At 40.6% G+C, this 18,432-nt stretch overlaps 1 protein-coding gene across 6 annotated transcripts in view; it reads right to left on the reverse strand.

Annotated features, from left to right (window-relative positions):
* Positions 1-18,432, reverse strand: part of dph6 (diphthamine biosynthesis 6) — a 391,285-nt gene that overhangs the window by 135,663 nt on the left and 237,190 nt on the right. For 5 of the 6 annotated variants that reach the window (XR_010975725.1, XM_068039383.1, XM_068039384.1 and 2 more), the window contains one exon: positions 11,059-11,233. Coding sequence is in view for 5 of the 6 variants with exons in the window: in XM_068039383.1 (XP_067895484.1) it covers positions 11,059-11,233 (175 nt within the window). In the remaining variant the exon portion in view is untranslated. Of the gene's footprint in view, positions 1-1,924; positions 2,042-11,058; positions 11,234-18,432 lie in introns of those variants that run through there. The other variant, XM_068039387.1, reaches the window with a different exon arrangement.

An 18,432-nucleotide genomic window follows, 5' to 3' on the forward strand; every position in this document is an offset into this window, starting at 1 on the left:
CTTAAATACATGGACTAGATCAATCTTAATTTTATAGGTACTAAAACTTGCAGAACTAGTTACAAAGTCTTAGTTTAAGTCCTCTCCCAATAATTGGACCCTGCAGATTGCTGAATGTTCACCTTTGCATACTGAAAACACACAGTTACAGATGTACAGCATAGATCTGACTCCACTGTTATTTAAAGAACAAAAAAAACTCACTGGAGTAAGTTAACATGTTTAATAAAATAAAGTCTGATGCTGTGTTACCTCTTAAAAACTAACACTGACTTACACTGATTCTCTATAGGTGATTATACATCCCACTACATCTTAATGATTTCAGTGACCAGAATGCTGAGTCTATATTTTTAAGAAAGAGTTATTACCAATGGAATCCCCTTCTTTGAGATTTCATGAAAGTTACACAGTAAGTCACCATTTTAAAATAAAAACTGCTTAAGGTCAGTGCCTGAGCTTCTGTCTTTGTCTGAGAGATGCTCCACTGAATGTATTGAACAGCAGAGGGTGTAGAGAATCTTAACTTACGTGCTGTCATGTAATTTCATGCCTCGGGGCTCCCAGTCTGCCTAGAACTCTGCAACGGTGCAAAATGGCAGCTCCAATCAGAAGACCAGCCACATGGTGGTACACTTTTGAAAATTAACTTTGATTACAAAAATAAGCACAGATGAAAAGATATAATGGTGCTACATTTCCATAGGCAATTGTGATTCAGCTTTAATATGGAGCACATTTTAAACTTAAGGTAGGTCCCTGATAGCTCTAGTTGTAAAGACACATGAACAATTATAAAATCACCAGGTTAGCAACTGGGCCAATTTTTTGAAAATTAATTTCCCAATTTGAACAACTGATAAGTCTTTTCATCATGGTTCTCAGAATCTGCAAGCCAAAATACAGAATATTTAAATCTGATTCTTATTCCATTACCTCTGGAAAAAGCCAGTCCAAGAATGTGATTATTGAAGATAAGTCATTTAGATTTAACCATGATCTGTTTACATATTGAGTTTACTAAAAGGGCAAAGCATCTCACCAAGCAGTACAGATGGAAACTGAAGGAAATGGTTTGACTGGGTCCGAATGACAATGACTTGGTACAATCGGACAGGGTGGACAGTGCTACCAGTTTGACCAAGGTTCTTATATTTAGTTCTTTAAGGCAGCAGTGGTATTTTTAAGCATTTCATGAAGTAACAGAAGACTAGAAGTTCTGGCCTTGAATGAATTGTCCTTTAAATTAAGGGGAAAACATATGCATTATTCTGTTCTATTAAAATATGCTTGTCATTCCCCCATTTCGACCTTGCAACGAAGTGAAGGAAGTTACAACCAAAACAATGATCAATATCAGGCAACATTTTAAAATCCAATATGACAGTCTTGAAAATACATGGCTGGAGTCATGACCCATTTTGGATACCCAATCCATCAACAGCACCCACCACCGCCCCCACCCCCCCAATCATTCTTTTTAAAAAAGCATAAAATGAGCAATCATTTCTAATAGCTGCCTTCTTTCATCATCACAGTAAATAATTTTAACAGACAACATTTTGAGGAGCCAGCAATTTCTCCCCAACCACTCCTGATTATCATATTCTCCATTGCACATGTTAAGGTATCATGAATTTTGGTACACAATTCACCCAGTGGAGGTTAAGTATGCCCATCATAAAATTGGCCAGTAACATTAATGCCCAGTGGAAAATCCAGGCTATTATTGTGTGCTATATTTTGTAAAATTTAATATGTTATTAGGTTTCTCCAGAATATAATTTTAAAAAAGAACACTGCAGAATGAAAAATATATTTCTCAAGAAGTAGAAAAAACTGTCCTCAAAGGAATAAAACGCATGAAAGACATTCATAACTATGCACTTTAAAACACTGTTCATAATGTTCCCTTTATTCATGTTTTATAGCCTTTATGCAGGCCCACTTTTACAACATTATACAGATGCACATTCAATATTTATTGCTATGGGATGAAGGGATCTTGGGTTTCTCACTTTGCTTCCAGCAAGTTCAGCACCTTAAGAAGTAAGTGACTATTTTAGTATCATTGCAGAAAAAGGCACTAGGCACACCCTACACTTGCTGTGGCTTGTTGACATGAACCAGGGCAGGCAGAAACCAATAATACATGAAGTGCTGTTCAGAGGCAATTAGGATCAGTTGTCAAGACTGGACCATTAATGAAGGAACATGTCAGCAGAGCCACAGACCTCAGCATTTGAGGGCGAGAAGGCGATTTAGTGTGACAGATCGAGTCCTTCCAATGTCCTCAGCAGTACATGCTAATACCAGTCTTAACAACACAGTGTGGCAGTGTATAATTCAACTAACATGGACTTTGATTTAGCAAAATGACTGCTGCCACTGTTAGTCCATCTCACTTCAGCTGCAGATAAGGTTACCTAGCTAATAATTACCAGTTTGCCATACTCTACCTTCTCCAACCAACTGTGTCCTTAACACACCCAGTTCATCTATCTTTCTTACAGATGGGACACGCAAGAACATAGGAAGATATGCTCAATAATATTTTATTCCCTGTACAATCAACAATCTATGCTTCTGGTTGATTTTGAATGTCATGCAAAATTCTCAACAGCTGTTTGCTAAAACACCTACTCTAAAGGATGTAAGAGAACATATCTGGCTAACATTTCATGTTTTTTTAAAACATACTTCAAGAAAATTGCATATATTCAAAAAAAGACTAAAATCCAACTTATAATATTAGCAAGAATTCTGCTGCAAAATAAATGTGCCTTGAGGTCTATTGTCAATGCATTTTCATTTGGTCTCACTACATGTACCATCATTTTTAGTCACACTACAGAATTCTCTCATAAAAAAGTATGTTTTACTTTAAGGGTCAGTATTTTGTGGTTAGGCTGTACAATAGAGTAAAGGACCATTGTTTACATCACATTGGTCAGTAGATCTGCACATTATAAAGAGTCAAACATTGTCTTCAATAATGCTCTGTTACCTGCAGCATAATACTTCTGAACATATTTTTAAGTGGGACTTGCTCCCTATTTCACTAATTTATATCACTCTCATCAGTGAAATCCTATTGACATGTTTATACATGAACATAAATATAAACGAAACACCAGTATACCAGATAAACTAAAAGAACGGAAAGAAACAAAAGTTCTATCACATTAATGCATCACAAGTTTAGCAACTTGCATGTCTCATTTTCTGAAGTGATTGGCTCATGAGAGCAAAACAAAATTGGTCAACACTTACATTTTAATAGGATACTTTACTGATGGCTAGCATCATTTGTGTTAAAGGGAACCTTAAGGTCAGTGTCATGCTAGGCCCCCACCTACCAAGAATCAGGCACAATAATTTTGTCATGAACATTAATTTTGAACTGTTGTTGGAGCGAGGAAATGACTTGTTAAACAGATCATCCGTGGCTGGAAAAAAACATTTACAGACTAACAGACATCAAAGGTGAGGAAGCGCATTCTAGGGCCTGCTAAGGAAGATACAATCCACAAGGGCCAGGACTGGTTAGACCAGCTGGTCATTTAGGGCTGGCTGTTCCAGCGTTTCCTTTTGAACTGGCCACACAGAGTTTGAACTCAGAGTGCCTGTTTGCTCCTGAACTGAGAAGATCTCTCTCCTGTCTGCTCCCATCTCTTTCTCATAAGCCTCTAAATCCACTGAAGACACATAAACCCCAAAAGAGAAAAGTCTCCTACAGCGAACAAGGTTTAAGAAGAACACTGAGCCCGATCGAAAAGCAAGATCTACCTACAATCAAGGACTCTACACTGAGCTCGAAGAACCATAACAAAAACTCTTCAGATATTGCCTCAAACTTTTCCAATTCATTTTTCTTCTGCTCTTTTCTGTCCCTATTTGCATGTGTGTATCGCATACACATGCTAGTGTGGGCGCGTTGTGTATCTGTAGGCGTTAACCGAATTAGAGTTTAATAAATTTCAACTTTTCTTCTTTAAACCTAAGAAAGCCTGTTTGTGCTGGTTTCTTTGCCTTATAATTGGAAAGCGGTGAACAAGGATTCACCAAGGGGGGGCTAAAAACACGGTGTGTTTAAAATTAAACCCTGTTACAGTAAGACCAGGTGAAGGCTGACAGGGATCCCTAGACACCTTTCTCACCTGGTCGTAACAGTAAGGATAAGTTTCAATATAAAACAGAGCAAGGGTAGGTTCAAAATTAAAATGGAAAGATCCATATTGTTTTTTTGATTAAATTTAGGACTGGCTAATGAATGCCTTAACCCACATCATCTGCATAGATCTGAAATTTTTATTTTATAATTTAATGGCATTCGTTGGGAGCACAGAACGACTTGGTGCAATTTTGCTGAGATACCAATAGCTAGGTCACAAATTTCCTACAGTCTAATACATTCTCCAGAAATCCTGTTCGGTAAGTGATTGTAAACTTGTGTTTCAGCAAAGGACAACATTCCAGACAATGTTAATGGGAGAGAGTGCTGCAAGCAAGAGACATTGTATGGAAATTTGTCACTTGGACCATGCACAGACTTTTTGGAGTGATACAACATGTCAAGAAGTAAACATGCTATAATTTTTGTTTGCTGGCATGAACATGTAACCCTTTCTTAAGGGCTTGCAACTCTCATGTTGCTAACTTATCTGTTAAAATGCTAGAACAAAAGGAAAATGCTGCAGATGTTGGAAATCTGAAATAAAAACAGAAAATACTGGAGCCAATAAGAAACTCCGTCAGCGTTTGCAGAGAAAGAAACTGTGTTAACGTTTAAGGTCAAGGGCCATTCTGATGAAAGGTCATCGACCTGAAATGTTAATACTATTTCTCTCTCTGTAAACTATTCTCCTTCAGGGATCAATGCAGTCTATGGCTTTGGACTGGGCTGAGTACAGGAACAAAAGATGAATTCTCTTTGTAACCTGCCAAACTGGTGCACATGATTTCATCTCTGGGCACATGTAATCATACAGACACTGGAGCTAGTATTACTGTTGAGCCTTCAAAGGATTCTCATTTTCCTTTTCCAGCACTCTTTGCCATTGGTTATACCTCTGCAGATTTCATCTTATTACTAAGCTAAGATGCTGAATGTTTGTAACTGACCAATTTGCAACCTGTTTGTCTGTGTGCGTATATACAGAAGCCTGAGCAATAAGATAAATCTTTCGCAAAAGAGATACACGGTCCTTGTCAGTTCAGCAATAAAGGCAATACATCTTTTATCCATCCAGTGTCCCACTCTGGTTTGTACTGATTCCACCGTGCTTGCCTTTCAGATTGGGAGTTAATCATTCTTTAGACCGTGGTCTCATCACCAAAGTAGACAGATTTTTCATGACATCCAACAGCTTACTAACAAAACATATAACAGAGTGGGGCTAGGGGTCCCTGTAAAAGTCTTGTACCTGTGTAGCATTCATCCCTTTAAGATGCTGCAATGTTTGTGCTCTCCCAGGAAGTTACATATTTAGTAATTCACTAGATAAGTGACATGAGGCCAGCCTCTAAATGAGGTGGGGATGTCATAACCAAATGAAAGTTTTGGAAATGTTGAGAGGTATTAATCTGATTTAGTTGGGTAATAAAATTCTTTGATTTCTGCACCGTTAGATTGAGAGATCAAAAATCAATCACTCTGAAACCATATTAGTGACAAATAGCAGATTGATGTTAAGAGCTTTTCAATCACTTTGGTTTCCATAAGGTTTAATGACGTGGGCAGCAGAGATAATGGTTTGTAATTACTCGGGTCCAATTTTTTGTGGATAGGCAAAAGGTTTGATGTTTTCCACATGGATGAGACAATATCAGCTCACAAATGCAACTGAAATGGGTAAGCCACAGGGCAGCTAGTTTCTTGGTTTAAACTTTAACAACTTCAGCGGCTATACCATAAGGATTGTTTGTTCTTCAGGACCATGTTTTTGAAAGAGAATCTTCAATTTCTGATTTGACTGATTAGGTTTGATTTTTTAACTCCTGGGCAGAAACATGGCAAAGCGAGCAGCTGGATTGTCTGGGAGCTCTGGCTGGGCATCAATAATATGCTGCTTGCCAACCCCCTGACCAAAACAGCCTGATCATTAAAATGAGGTGGCAAGAGGCCATCACTGGGCACCCTGGAGAAAAGGTCCTTGGCACAAAGTAAGTGTTTCAGATGAGGAATCCCACAGCAACGGAGATCCAAAGTTTTCTTGTGGGGCTCGGGAGAGCATGCCTGCTCCTCCTGGCACTCAAAACAACTGAATAGAAAATGTAAAAATGCACCTCTTCTGGCTCTGGCCCCTGTTGCCAGCAGCTCACGCATAGCGGGGAAGCGACTATTGCTCCCCTGCTCAAGCCTCAGGTTAAAACAGCAGATTGGGCCTCGATGACATCTCTGAGTCCAATCTGCGAAGTTAACAAGGATCACACCTGCTTGGGGCAGGTGTCCTTGCCACCTGCACTTAACATTGCAGTCTGCCAGATTAGGCAGGAAAGGACTGGTTAAGTCTCCAGCCCAAGCTCCACCTTAACTGTCTCCTTTACTACCCCAAACCTGTTTTTTGCCAGGGAGAGGGGAGTTAAAATCAAACCTTTTTTAACCCTTAGATGGAAATTTTGTGATGTGACCTCATTTTTTATTGACATTTGAGCTCAAGAATTCTGTTCAATCTGCAGGTGTATATCATGCGACACCACCCTTTTGAAGCAGGAATAGTGGGTGGGCCTAGATGTCTGAGAATTATGCAACATGTAGCTAATCTCAGTTCTCTGACAATCTGATGATAGAGTCTTTTCATACTGCCGTTCAGTACAGAGAAAGGCTACCTTGTCCTGTTGATTGTCTGATCTTTTCCATCTACTAAAACATTTTTGCCTCAGAGTAAATGCTGCAGCATCATTTTTATTAAACCCAAACTGTAGCCCAAAGCCAATATTTAGCTATTTGAATACAATACGGTGCTCTACAGCATTAGACATGATCTGTTTAGTCTCAGCTTAGATGAAATTCTGAATCCTTCAGCAGGTAAATGGAACACCAGCTTGGAATCACAATTTTCCTGCTAGAGACTGATCAAATAGTTCCAATTTAAATGTTATTTTAACCTAAGAGATTCTGAGTGCAACATAAGATGTCAACAACAGTGACTTCTTGAAAACTGTAAGGATTAACTTTGAAACATACCATAGTGATTGCAAAACTAATATGGTCCTTTGTCCTTCAATATAACCTTAACCTATGGCAATTTGACTACAATATTGCTGCAGCTGTATTTCTAGTCCCATGCTATGTGGTTGATGAGTTATGCCACCTGAAGCGGCCTAGCAAGCCACTCAGTTATAAGAACAATTCTACGAAGCATCACCACCACAAGGGCTGCAGAGATACAAGAAGGCAGCCCACCAACACTTCTTTGGAGCAAGTAAGAACATACAATAAATTTGACGTTGCTGATGTTGCCTCAACCCTGAGAACAATCCTTTCTTAAATTATGAAATAGTGAGCTACATAACAGAACTGAATGAAATGGAAGAAGAGTTTATTAAAATAATATGTGGCTGAGCTGGAAGAAGAGGTGAACTGTTCCTATGAATATATTATTGTTTCTTAGCTGCATAAATGAAACAGTATCTATCTAGAAATTTTAGTGTTCTAATGACTCAATTTTTTTTTAGATTTGCAGCTGCTCAATGCACATAGAGCTTTTTTCAGTATAACAACTCAGATTATGATTGAGGTGTTTCTAATTATAAAAGGATGGGACGGGGTAGACAGAAACAGACTGTTTCCAGTAGTTAAGGATATAGAATAAGGGGCAATAGATATAACATTAAATGCAAGGGACTTAGAACAGAAGAAACATCTTCACACAGACTTGTGAGGCAGTAGAATTCAATTCAAGTATTAATGGTTGAGGCAGAAACTATGTCAACATTCAAGATTAGATTATTAGATTAGATTAGATTAGAGATACAGCACTGAAACAGGCCCTTCGGCCCACCGAGTCTGTGCCGACCATCAACCACCCAGTTATACTAATCCTACACTAATCCCATATTCCTACCAAACATCCCCCACCTGACGCTATATTTCCCTACCACCTACCTATATTAGTGACAATTTATGAAGGCCAATTTACCTACCAACTTGCAAGTCTTTTGGCTTGTGGGAGGAAACCGGAGCACCCGGAGAAAACCCACGCAGACACAGGGAGAACTTGCAAACTCCACACAGGCAGTACCCGGAATCGAACCCGGGTCCCTGGAGCTGTGAGGCTGCAGTGCTAACCACTACGCCACTGTGCCGCCCTGATTATATCGGTAGACTAAGGAAAAGTGGGTGAAGGGATTTGTAACAGAGCAGGTCAACATAATTATGACCATATGCTTGCATGGAGTGTCAACACCGACACGGCCAAACGGCCTGTATTGCGTTGTAACGTCTTTATATTTCTATACATGCCTGCGCATTGTCATCACTAAATGCGGCATGACTTCTAATGTCTTATTGTTCATCCATCTGTCTTCTCACACCTGATACCATTCTCTTCAAATACCTCCAAATAAAATCAAAACAAATTTCAACTTTTCAAAAAAGTTACAACTCTTTGGCACAACATCTATCTTTTGCACTTTAGGTTGGTAGTGATTTACACCCATTTCAAATCAATATCAGCCACAGCATGTGTAGTTTTTTAATGATTTTTCATCTGTCACACATTTTTATCACTTGATGCACACAATACAAAGTCAAAATCTTTTGAAAAATGAACAATCACATCACTTCTGCATTGGTTAGTACTGATGTGACATATGTTGCAAGACTACTCTGCAGAACAGAAAATGTAAATAGCCTTGGCACCACTTGCTGTTGATAAGGTCTATAAACAACTTGTACAGTCTCTTAACAATTTCATAGGAATTTTATTTGTGTATATTTTTGATTTCTGCTGCAGTAATGAGCTAGGTAATGTAGCTTTTTAAATGGAACAAAATAACTGACACAAAATAATTGGAACAGAGTTGTTTGTTCATTTAAAAAAAACACTTCCTTAATAGAAGCCCCTCGTTTCTCTAGAAAGGATCCAACACAGCCACAAATACTTGCATTCTATCTCACACTGGCATTTGCACTAAAGTTTAGTAAAATGTCCACTTTGAGAATCATTTTCTAATAGCTAACATTTTAAGATATGTGATTAAGTTTGCACTAGCTGATCAGTTTAAAAAAAACTATTTTTATAAACATATTTCAGTAACACTAAAAATATTTTATAGTTCACAAGAAATAGATATCCTTACAGTTTACTATTAATTTGATTACTCCTTTTAGTCAATACGCATTGTGTTATATATTCTTGTGCTGTTTTACTTCACAAGCCATGTGAAGATGTTAACCACTGTTATTGCCTCTAGCACCTCAAATTATTGGTGTATTATTTCATGCATGCACTGTCTTTTTATCAACTACTTTTGAAGTAATGTTAATAGACTAGAAAATTGAGACATTTATGAAGTATAGGCAGTGTTTATGAAAAAAATCCATAAAATATGACAAAGGCAAGCCTTGATAAAAGCCACTTTTTAATAGATTATGGCAAAGTGATCCTGCCAGAAGCTGACAACTGACTCCTCTGAGATCACTCATTTTTATGGGATTAATTTTGTCGTACTATAAATGAAGTTAAGCGTCCTAATTGATCTGTACACACAGTACAGTATTTCAGCACAAAACCTTATAACCCTCCTCATACTCAGTTCTGCTGATCTTCGGTTAATTATCTTCTACTGAGAACGGAGAAAGACATTTCTGCTGGCAAATTAAACTGATCGCTTTCCTGACTAAGTCAGAATTTTATTCTATGTAGCACTATTCTTACCAATCATCAGCTTTGTTGTCAATAAGAGTTCGTAATTTATCTCATCAATTTTATTGACTATCAAAGGGGAACAAATATTTAAAAAAAATGTGACTAAAGTACTCAACAGCAAAACTTAATGAGCTATAAATTATAATCCCCAACAATATTTATGACCAAGGCTTTAGGCAAAATGTTCGCCGGCGATTACTAAAATATAAAAATCATTATTCTATCATTTTCATTGTAAAATACAAAGATGGTCTCACTTCTCAAAGACTGGATGATGTACTGTAGAAATTCTTTCACCTCAAGCTTCTGGGTCTGAAACCCTGCCCATTCAAAGAGAATTAGGTCTCTCCCAGATGTATGCTTAAGAGTCCTGAATGGGCTTTTTGTAGTTTCATTCCAGTTTATAATGGAAATTAATCGACATTGCAAAACTGTTACCACATTTAGCAACAACTGATACTTAAATAAAAATCTGGTACTTTATTTCACTTTATTTTAAGAAGAGCTTTTTAGTAAATAACATACTATGACTCAAGGCACAACAGTGTGGGGAGGACAAGCAAAAGGGGCAGCATTCTTTAAAGTAGAAAATCAGCCCACTGGTGATTCTGCCACTTAGATGGGCTTTATTAACAGAACTAAAAGGTTTCTGCCTCCAGGTACCTACAGCTGCCTGCAGCAGATTATAGCACCAAACAGGTGACAGTTGTTACAGCTGTCGATAAATACCTCCATTGCTATCGCAGCATATAATTTTACATATTAGAAATATGATGCTTTGAATCAATTTTCATGACTCAAATCACTTAAATGTTATTAACATGCTGTGACTAAAATGGTTATTTTGCATTAATGCATCAGTCTTGTTTTCAGCACAATACACACGACTACAACAACATATGATTTTCTCTTGTGGTTTCTAACATAGTCAGCAGTAGTACTCACCTCCCTACAGGAACATCATTAGCCACAGGCTACTATGGTAATTAGCTACCGGAGTTGAGACGTTGATAAAACATCTCACTTCCTTATGTACTGAGTTTGCCATTACAACATAACAGATATTCTGAAGAGTAGGTACTTATTAAGATCAAAAATGATACAGGTCTTAACTAGTGTAAGTTAGGACAGGAAGAATATTCCTTGCTTACCTAATCAGTGCTTAACCACCATCACTGCTTACCTTGACTGACTGACTGTAAGGTCCTATGTTAGCAGGGGCCCAGTGTGAAATACTCTGAACGTGCATAACCTCCTTTTGCTGTTTGATTGTATCCTGTGAAGTTAACTCATTCTTGTGTACAAGGCAATCAATTTGAAGTGGTACCCCATCAGGTAATGGGGCTTCCACACAAACCCTAGAAAAACATAAGGGAATAACTTAGAATAACTTAACCATTTCAACTTTTGACACTTTCACTTGGTTAGAGACATTTTTCTGGGATGATTCACTCTTTCATTTTCTTCCCCTCCCTGTTAAGAGCTAACTTAATTTAGAACCTGCGATAATTCAACCAAATATCGAGAACTAATTATTACTTCAAAATGCACGTCGTTTGTAGATCATCTGTGACTGTGTTTCTCTTCATATTTATAATGAATATATACTTTTTTCAATTTTGCCATATTATTATTTTCCCCTAATACCTCTGTTCAGCTTTTTAGGATGTTTTTCTATGTTAGATGCACTATACAACTTTAGTTGCGTGGTTTCAAAAAAATAAATTGCAACTAATTTATCCATATTCATTTGGAAAAGAGGTTTCAAACTTTTCTATATAGAGAACAAACTCTCAGAAACTTCTGAAATGAGAATAGAAAGTGCTGGAAATACTCAGCAGGTCTGGTAGCATCTGTGTAGAGAAACAGAGTTAACATTTCAGGTTTGCAACCCTTCATCGGTATTTCTGGCACTTCCTGTTCTTATTTCAGAGTTCCAGCATCTGCAGTATTTTGCCCTTATCTCAGAAACTTCTGTCCTAATTGCTCAAAGGCAACATCAGCCACCTAGGAAAAACAGTGCTACAGTTACACAAAATTTGTTAGTTCACAGCTGCAGAAATAAGTACCAGTAAGTCGCTGAATAAAGAAAACCTACGATGACTAAATAAAGATTTGAACACCTCATCACCAAAATAAAACCAAACAGCACTGGACTGCCATGCAAGCTTTACAGAGTATGAAGAAATAACTTTAATATGTCGAGCACAAAACGCATCATCTACAGCTAAATCATCTACAGCTGTAAAGCTAAAAACAAATAAGTTTATGAGCACAAGAAAAGTTGCAGGTTGGGGAGACAGCAGATAGAAAGTGAAACAAAGAGGCTATCACCTCCGTTAACATACAATGGCATGAATTCAAGTGCAGTATAGCATCTGAGGGGATTGGGATGAAAATAGATTAATTTGCGATAGCATTCTAAAAATTCTGGTCAAGAATTCTTTCTCTACCTCAATCTAGATTCTTGATCATAAAGGAGGAAAGGGCAATTCAGCAAAGCTTAGGCTAGTTTATGGAAATAACTGGAGAACAAGAATTACCTATTGCTGTACTCAGCAGAACAACAGGATTAAATCTAGTCTCTGCTGAGATATCTAGTTCAAATTATACAGTTAGGTAAAAATATAAACTACAGATTAAGCCGGTCTTCTGGCAAAGTCAAACAAAAATCCCCATTCTTTCTGCAAAATATTACCTTTTATGCACCAATCATAGACAAGTCAGGTTTATCTTAACTAGCTCAACCCCTGCAGTCAACAAAAGCAATATTAGCAATAAAAGCAATGTTAACTCTGTTTCTCCCTCTACAGATTCTCCCTAACAAGCTGAGTATTTCCAACATTCTGTGTTTCTTTTCCAGATTTCCAGCATCTGCAGTACTTTGCTTTTGTAATATTGTTTGGGCAGTTTTCAGAATTACTAATTGGACTTAGGAACCTAGGAACAGGAGTCATTTAGCTCCGCAAGCCTATTTCGCCATTCAGTAAGATCGTGGCAGATCTGTGACCTAAATCCACATACCCCCCCTTTGGCCCATATCGCTTGACAAAAATCTATCAACCTTGATTTTAAAATTAACAATTGATCTAGCATTTTTGGAAGAGAATTCCAACCTTCTACCACCCTTTGTGTGAAGAAATCAGAGCCCAAATCCAGTTACAACTGCGACCCTACATTCACATCATAAATCAGAGCCCACAATCTGATGTGGCGGCACAGTGGCGCAGTGGTTAGCACCGCAGCCTCACAGCTCCAGGGACCCGGGTTCGATTCCGGGTACTGCCTGTGTGGAGTTTGCAAGTTCTCCCTGTGTCTGCGTGGGTTTTCTCCGGGTGCTCCGGTTTCCTCCCACAAGCCAAAAGACTTGCAGGTTGATAGGTAAATTGGCCATTATAAATTGTCACTAGTATAGGTAGGTGGTAGGGAAATATAGGAATAGGTGGGGATGTTTGGTAGGAATAGGTGGGGATGCTTGGTAGGAATATGGGATTAGTGTAGGATTAGTATAAATGGGTGGTTGATGTTCGGCACAGACTCGGTGGGCCGAAGGGCCTGTTTCAGTGCTGTATCTCTAATCTAAATCTAATCTGATCACAAATGACAACCAACATTTCACAACAAATCAGGTCAAATTCGGATTAGGGAACAAAGCCCAAATTTGGATCACCAATCAGTGGCCACATGCTAATCACCAATCACAGCCTACATTCTAATCACCATGCAGGTGTATGGAGAATTGCATTGTGCATTTTGTCCATTTAAGTCTACCATACACAAATATACCAGCGGAGGGAGTCTGGAATAATAATAAAAGGCTAGTTTATGTAAATAACTGGAGAACAAGAATTACCTATTGCTGAACTCAGCAAAAAAAAGCTGCATTTGCTGACAACGCAACACTAGGTGGTGCAGCACTGGCACATGTGCAAATGCAGCCTCATCCACTGAAACATCACTGTCTGCACGTCTCAGGCAGCGGCCAGTAATAAAGATGGCGCTGCTCAATTTGTCACAAAAAGCAAACGCAGCCCTAAACCCAAATCTCCACAGTGGCTGCGATCGCCGCCTTCATTCCATCCCCAACAGTACCCCGTTTCCTCCTGCTTCTCTTCGCCGCTCCCTGCCTTGCCCGTCTGCTCGCCGCTCACTGCCCGCTTCACCACTTCCCCCCTTGGCCACTTGCTCCCGGCCTTGTCACTTCCCCCTTCGGCCGATCACTCCCTACCTTGCTGTTGCCTTCCCTCAGCCACTTGCTCCCGCCCGTGCTGCTTCCACACCTTGGCTGCTGGTTCCCTGCTTCCCCACACCCCCTCCATGGTCACTTTCTCCAGGTCTTTCCGCTTCTCTCTTCTTGGTCATTGGCTCCCACGTCGCCCCGTCACCCCTTGGTCACTTGCTCCCTGCCTTGCCGCTTCGGTGGCTCGTTCTCCGCTCACCGCCACTTCTCCGGGTGGTGCAGTGGGGAGCGATCGGCCAAAGGGGGAAGAGACGAGGCTGGGAGCGAGTGGCTGAGTGGGGAAGTGGCGAGGCCTGCAGCGAGTGGCTGGGAGGCGGAGGGTTGGGGGCAAGCGGCGAGAGCGGAAGCGAGTGGCTGAGTGGGGGGGGGGGGGGGGAAGTGGCGAGGGCGGGAGCGAATGATTCAGGGAAGGCAGTGGCGAGGCAGGATAGGATGGAGCAGGAAATTGCAAGCAGCGATTGAAGCGGGAATGGCGGGAGGGAGCGGGATACTGTTCGGGGGAATGGAGCCGGTGATCGGCTGAGGACACCTTTCCGTGGTGACGTCAGCGCACACACGCGTGCATTCATATTAGCAAGCTGGCAAATGTTTGCACACATTAATGATGTCCGTGATCGCTCTGCGCAGGCTCTGCATTGTCAGGAATCACTTTGATATTTTAAAAGCACATTTTGCCTCTTACTCTGGCTGAATCATACCATCTTTCCCAAGAACATCACAATGGCAACGAGGATGGTGAAAAATAGGAATCATTGCTTTCACGTATGAAGCTTTTGGAAGGTGTTTGTCTACTCTCTGCAGACAGCATTTTAAATTGGAGATTTAGAGAACAAACTGAGGCTGTGTTAGATGCAGGAGGCACTCCAGCTCAGGATTTGCTTGCACAGTGTATAAACACATACCCTCATCTCAACAAAATAACCATCCAATCAAAATCTCGGATTATTAAAGCTACATTTTTCTTTGAAAGGAACAAGATCTTGGATCACTGATCACACATTATCACTGCGTTACTGATCAAGATGGTGTTGTCTTTGTCCAATCTACTACCTTATGATGTGGATTCGGAAGCATCATCTGTATTCCCATGTTGTCAAAAGTGGCTGTGACATTTTGAAGGCATGATGGCAGGTTTCGCACTGAAAGTGAACTCAAAGCACACCGACATGAATGCCTACAATGTCTCAGAGAATGTAACTTCACCTTGAACAAAGGCAAGTGCTTGTTCAATGAAAACAGATTGGAATTCTTCGGTCATGTGTTCAGCGGTGGAGGAGTTTCACCAGATCCATGGAAAATTGAAGCCACTGCAAACACTGCAGATCCTACAAACGTGCAGATAGTCTGGAGTCTGCTAGGACTCATCACGTACTGTAGTCGCTTCATTCCTGACCTCGCTACATTATCTTCTCCCTGTGATCTGACAAAAGAGACCTCCAAGTAGAAGTAGACTAAATTTCACAAACAGGCGGTACACCAGATCAAATGACGGTTGTCAGCAAGTTGCACAAATGCCTATTTCGACCCAGAGAAAATCGCTCAGCTAGCTGTGGATGCAAGCCTGGTTGGCTTAGGTGCAGTTCTTGTACAGAAAGACAAGACAGATAACCCATCAATCGTGATGGCTAGCAGATCACTAACGACCACAGAGCAACATTATTCACAAACAGAGAAAGAAGCACTCTCAATCGCTTGGTGCATCTTACACTCTCGTCTCTACTTGTCTGGAAACAAGTTTGAAGTAATAACTGATCATAGACCCCTAATAAGCTTGTTCAAAATCCACATAGCAAACCATCTACTCGAATAGAGCACTGGACACTCATACTATAAGAGTACGAGTCCCATGTTGAGTGTTAGCCAGGCAAGCTCAACACAACGGACTATCTTTTGTGACATTCGATGCCAACAGTCAGTACTACTAGTCGTGAGGAAAAGGATGCCAAACAACATTCTAATTACATAAGCCTATATGTGGTGCCAAAGTTACTAAACAAGCTGACGCCAAAGCAGCAACAAAACAAGATGAGGAGTTGCACCCATGTATGATGGCTGTGGAATCAGGAAATTGGAAAGACATGATCGAGAGAGCATCTACAAACGAATTGCTCACGCAATACAAGGTCTTCACAATGTTCGAAATGAGCTCACCCTTACAACCACATCTGATCCCATGTTCTGCAGAAACTGTATGGTCATTCCACACTCACTGAGGGAATGTGTCGTCGATATAGCACATGAAGGTCACCAGGGAATTTCCAAAGCCAAATAACTCCTTAGCGAAAAGGTATGGTTCCCAGGAATTGACTGCATTGTAGAGCACAAATCAATCAGTGTTTGCCATGTAAGCAAACACAATGTCAAATCCTTGTGATCCTCTCAAGATGTCTGAACAACCTGAAGGACCATGGATTGAAGTTAGCATGATTTCACAGACTTACCCACTAATGAACACATGCTTGTTATCACTGACAACTACAGCAGATTCCCAATGGAATTAGTTATGTCAACTTCAACAAAAGCAGTCAAATCAAAACTTGACCAGATCTTTGCCTTGTTTGGCGTCGCTCAAACGTTGAGAAGTGACAATGGACCCTCCCATTCAATATTGATGAATTCAGTAAATTTGTGAACTATCTAGGTTTCACTCAATGAAAAATCACTCCCCGTTGGCCAAGAGCTAATGGAGAAGTCGAGAGATTTATGCATACCTTGAAAAAAGTGATACGTACGGCTACAGCTGAGACAAGATGTGGAAGCAAAAGTTGTATCGCTTTCTTCGTAATTACAAAGCGACTCCTCACTCAACTACTGGAAAACCTCCAGCTACACTCATTTTTCCACATCCTATGTGCACATCTTCCTGAGCTACCCCATGGAGCAAATGATCGATATGTACGCAAAAGCAATTGAGAACAGAAGGATCGAATTGAAGTAAATGCAGAGCGAAACATGAAATTCAGAGCTACACTGCTAAAGCCAGGAGATAAAGTTCTTTTGAAACGCGATGATCAAGCAAACAACCCCTTATGACATCCAACCATTCATTGTGACAAACATAAAAGGATCACTGCAAAGTGCAGTTCGCAAATCATCACATGAAACGCATCATTCTTCAATATACTGAAAACAACATTCGTAAGCATTGAATCTGATTTCAACATGTTCTTCTTCAAAGATGTTGCTGAGTTAAATCAGACCACGCCTAATGTCAGACGATATCCAACTCGTGAGAGAAAATGTCTACCGTACTTAAGTGAATATGTTACGAAGCGAACTGTTGTCAGTTGGGGAGCAAATCTTTCATCTCATTGTATATGACTGAGTGCATTGTTAAATTAATACAAAAGTTAGAATATGTAGTAGTGTTATTGGTGAAGTTGAATCTTCAAGTTATGCTTAAGTTTGTAGTTTACTCTTTTGGAAACAAACCATTGAAACATGCTATGCCTCTCATTTACTCAAAAGGGGAGGGATGTAGCGTATTGGGAATTGCATAGTGCATTTTGTCCAGTTAAGGCTACCATATAGAAATATACCAGCAGAGGGAGTCTGAAATAATAATAAAAGGAATCCATGTTCTAAAAGCAGGGGCAAGGGTGCTATCTTCCCCTTCTATTACTTTCTTCCCAAGAATATCACAAACAAACCGCAGCCCACACTCTCGTCACATACCACAGCCCACGCTCGAATCCCAAACCATAGCCCACGCTCGAATCCCAGACCACAGCCCACGCTCTCGTCACATACCACAGCCCACGCTCGAATCCCAAACCACAGCCCACGCTCTCGTCACATACCACAGCCCACGCTCGAATCCCAGACCACAGCCCACGCTCTCGTCACATACCACAGCCCACGCTCGAATCCCAAACCACAGCCCACGCTCTCGTCACATACCACAGCCCACGCTCGAATCCCAGACCACAGCCCACGCTCTCGTCACATACCACAGCCCACGCTCGAATCCCAGACCACAGCCCACGCTCTCGTCACATACCACAGCCCACGCTCGAATCCCAGACCACAGCCCACGCTCTCGTCACATACCACAGCCCACGCTCGAATCCCAAACCACAGCCCACGCTCTCGTCACATACCACAGCCCACGCTCGAATCCCAAACCACAGCCCACGCTCTCGTCACATACCACAGCCCACGCTCGAATCCCAAACCACAGCCCACGCTCTCGTCACATACCACAGCCCACGCGCGAATCCCAAACCGCAGCCCACGCTCGAATCCCAAATCGCAGCCCACGCTCGAATCCCAAACCGCAGCCCACGCTCGAATCCCAAATCGCAGCTCACGCTCGAA

Source organism: Heterodontus francisci, chromosome 9 (genome assembly GCF_036365525.1).
Source record: "Heterodontus francisci isolate sHetFra1 chromosome 9, sHetFra1.hap1, whole genome shotgun sequence".
NCBI classification, from domain to species: Eukaryota; Metazoa; Chordata; class Chondrichthyes; order Heterodontiformes; family Heterodontidae; genus Heterodontus; species Heterodontus francisci.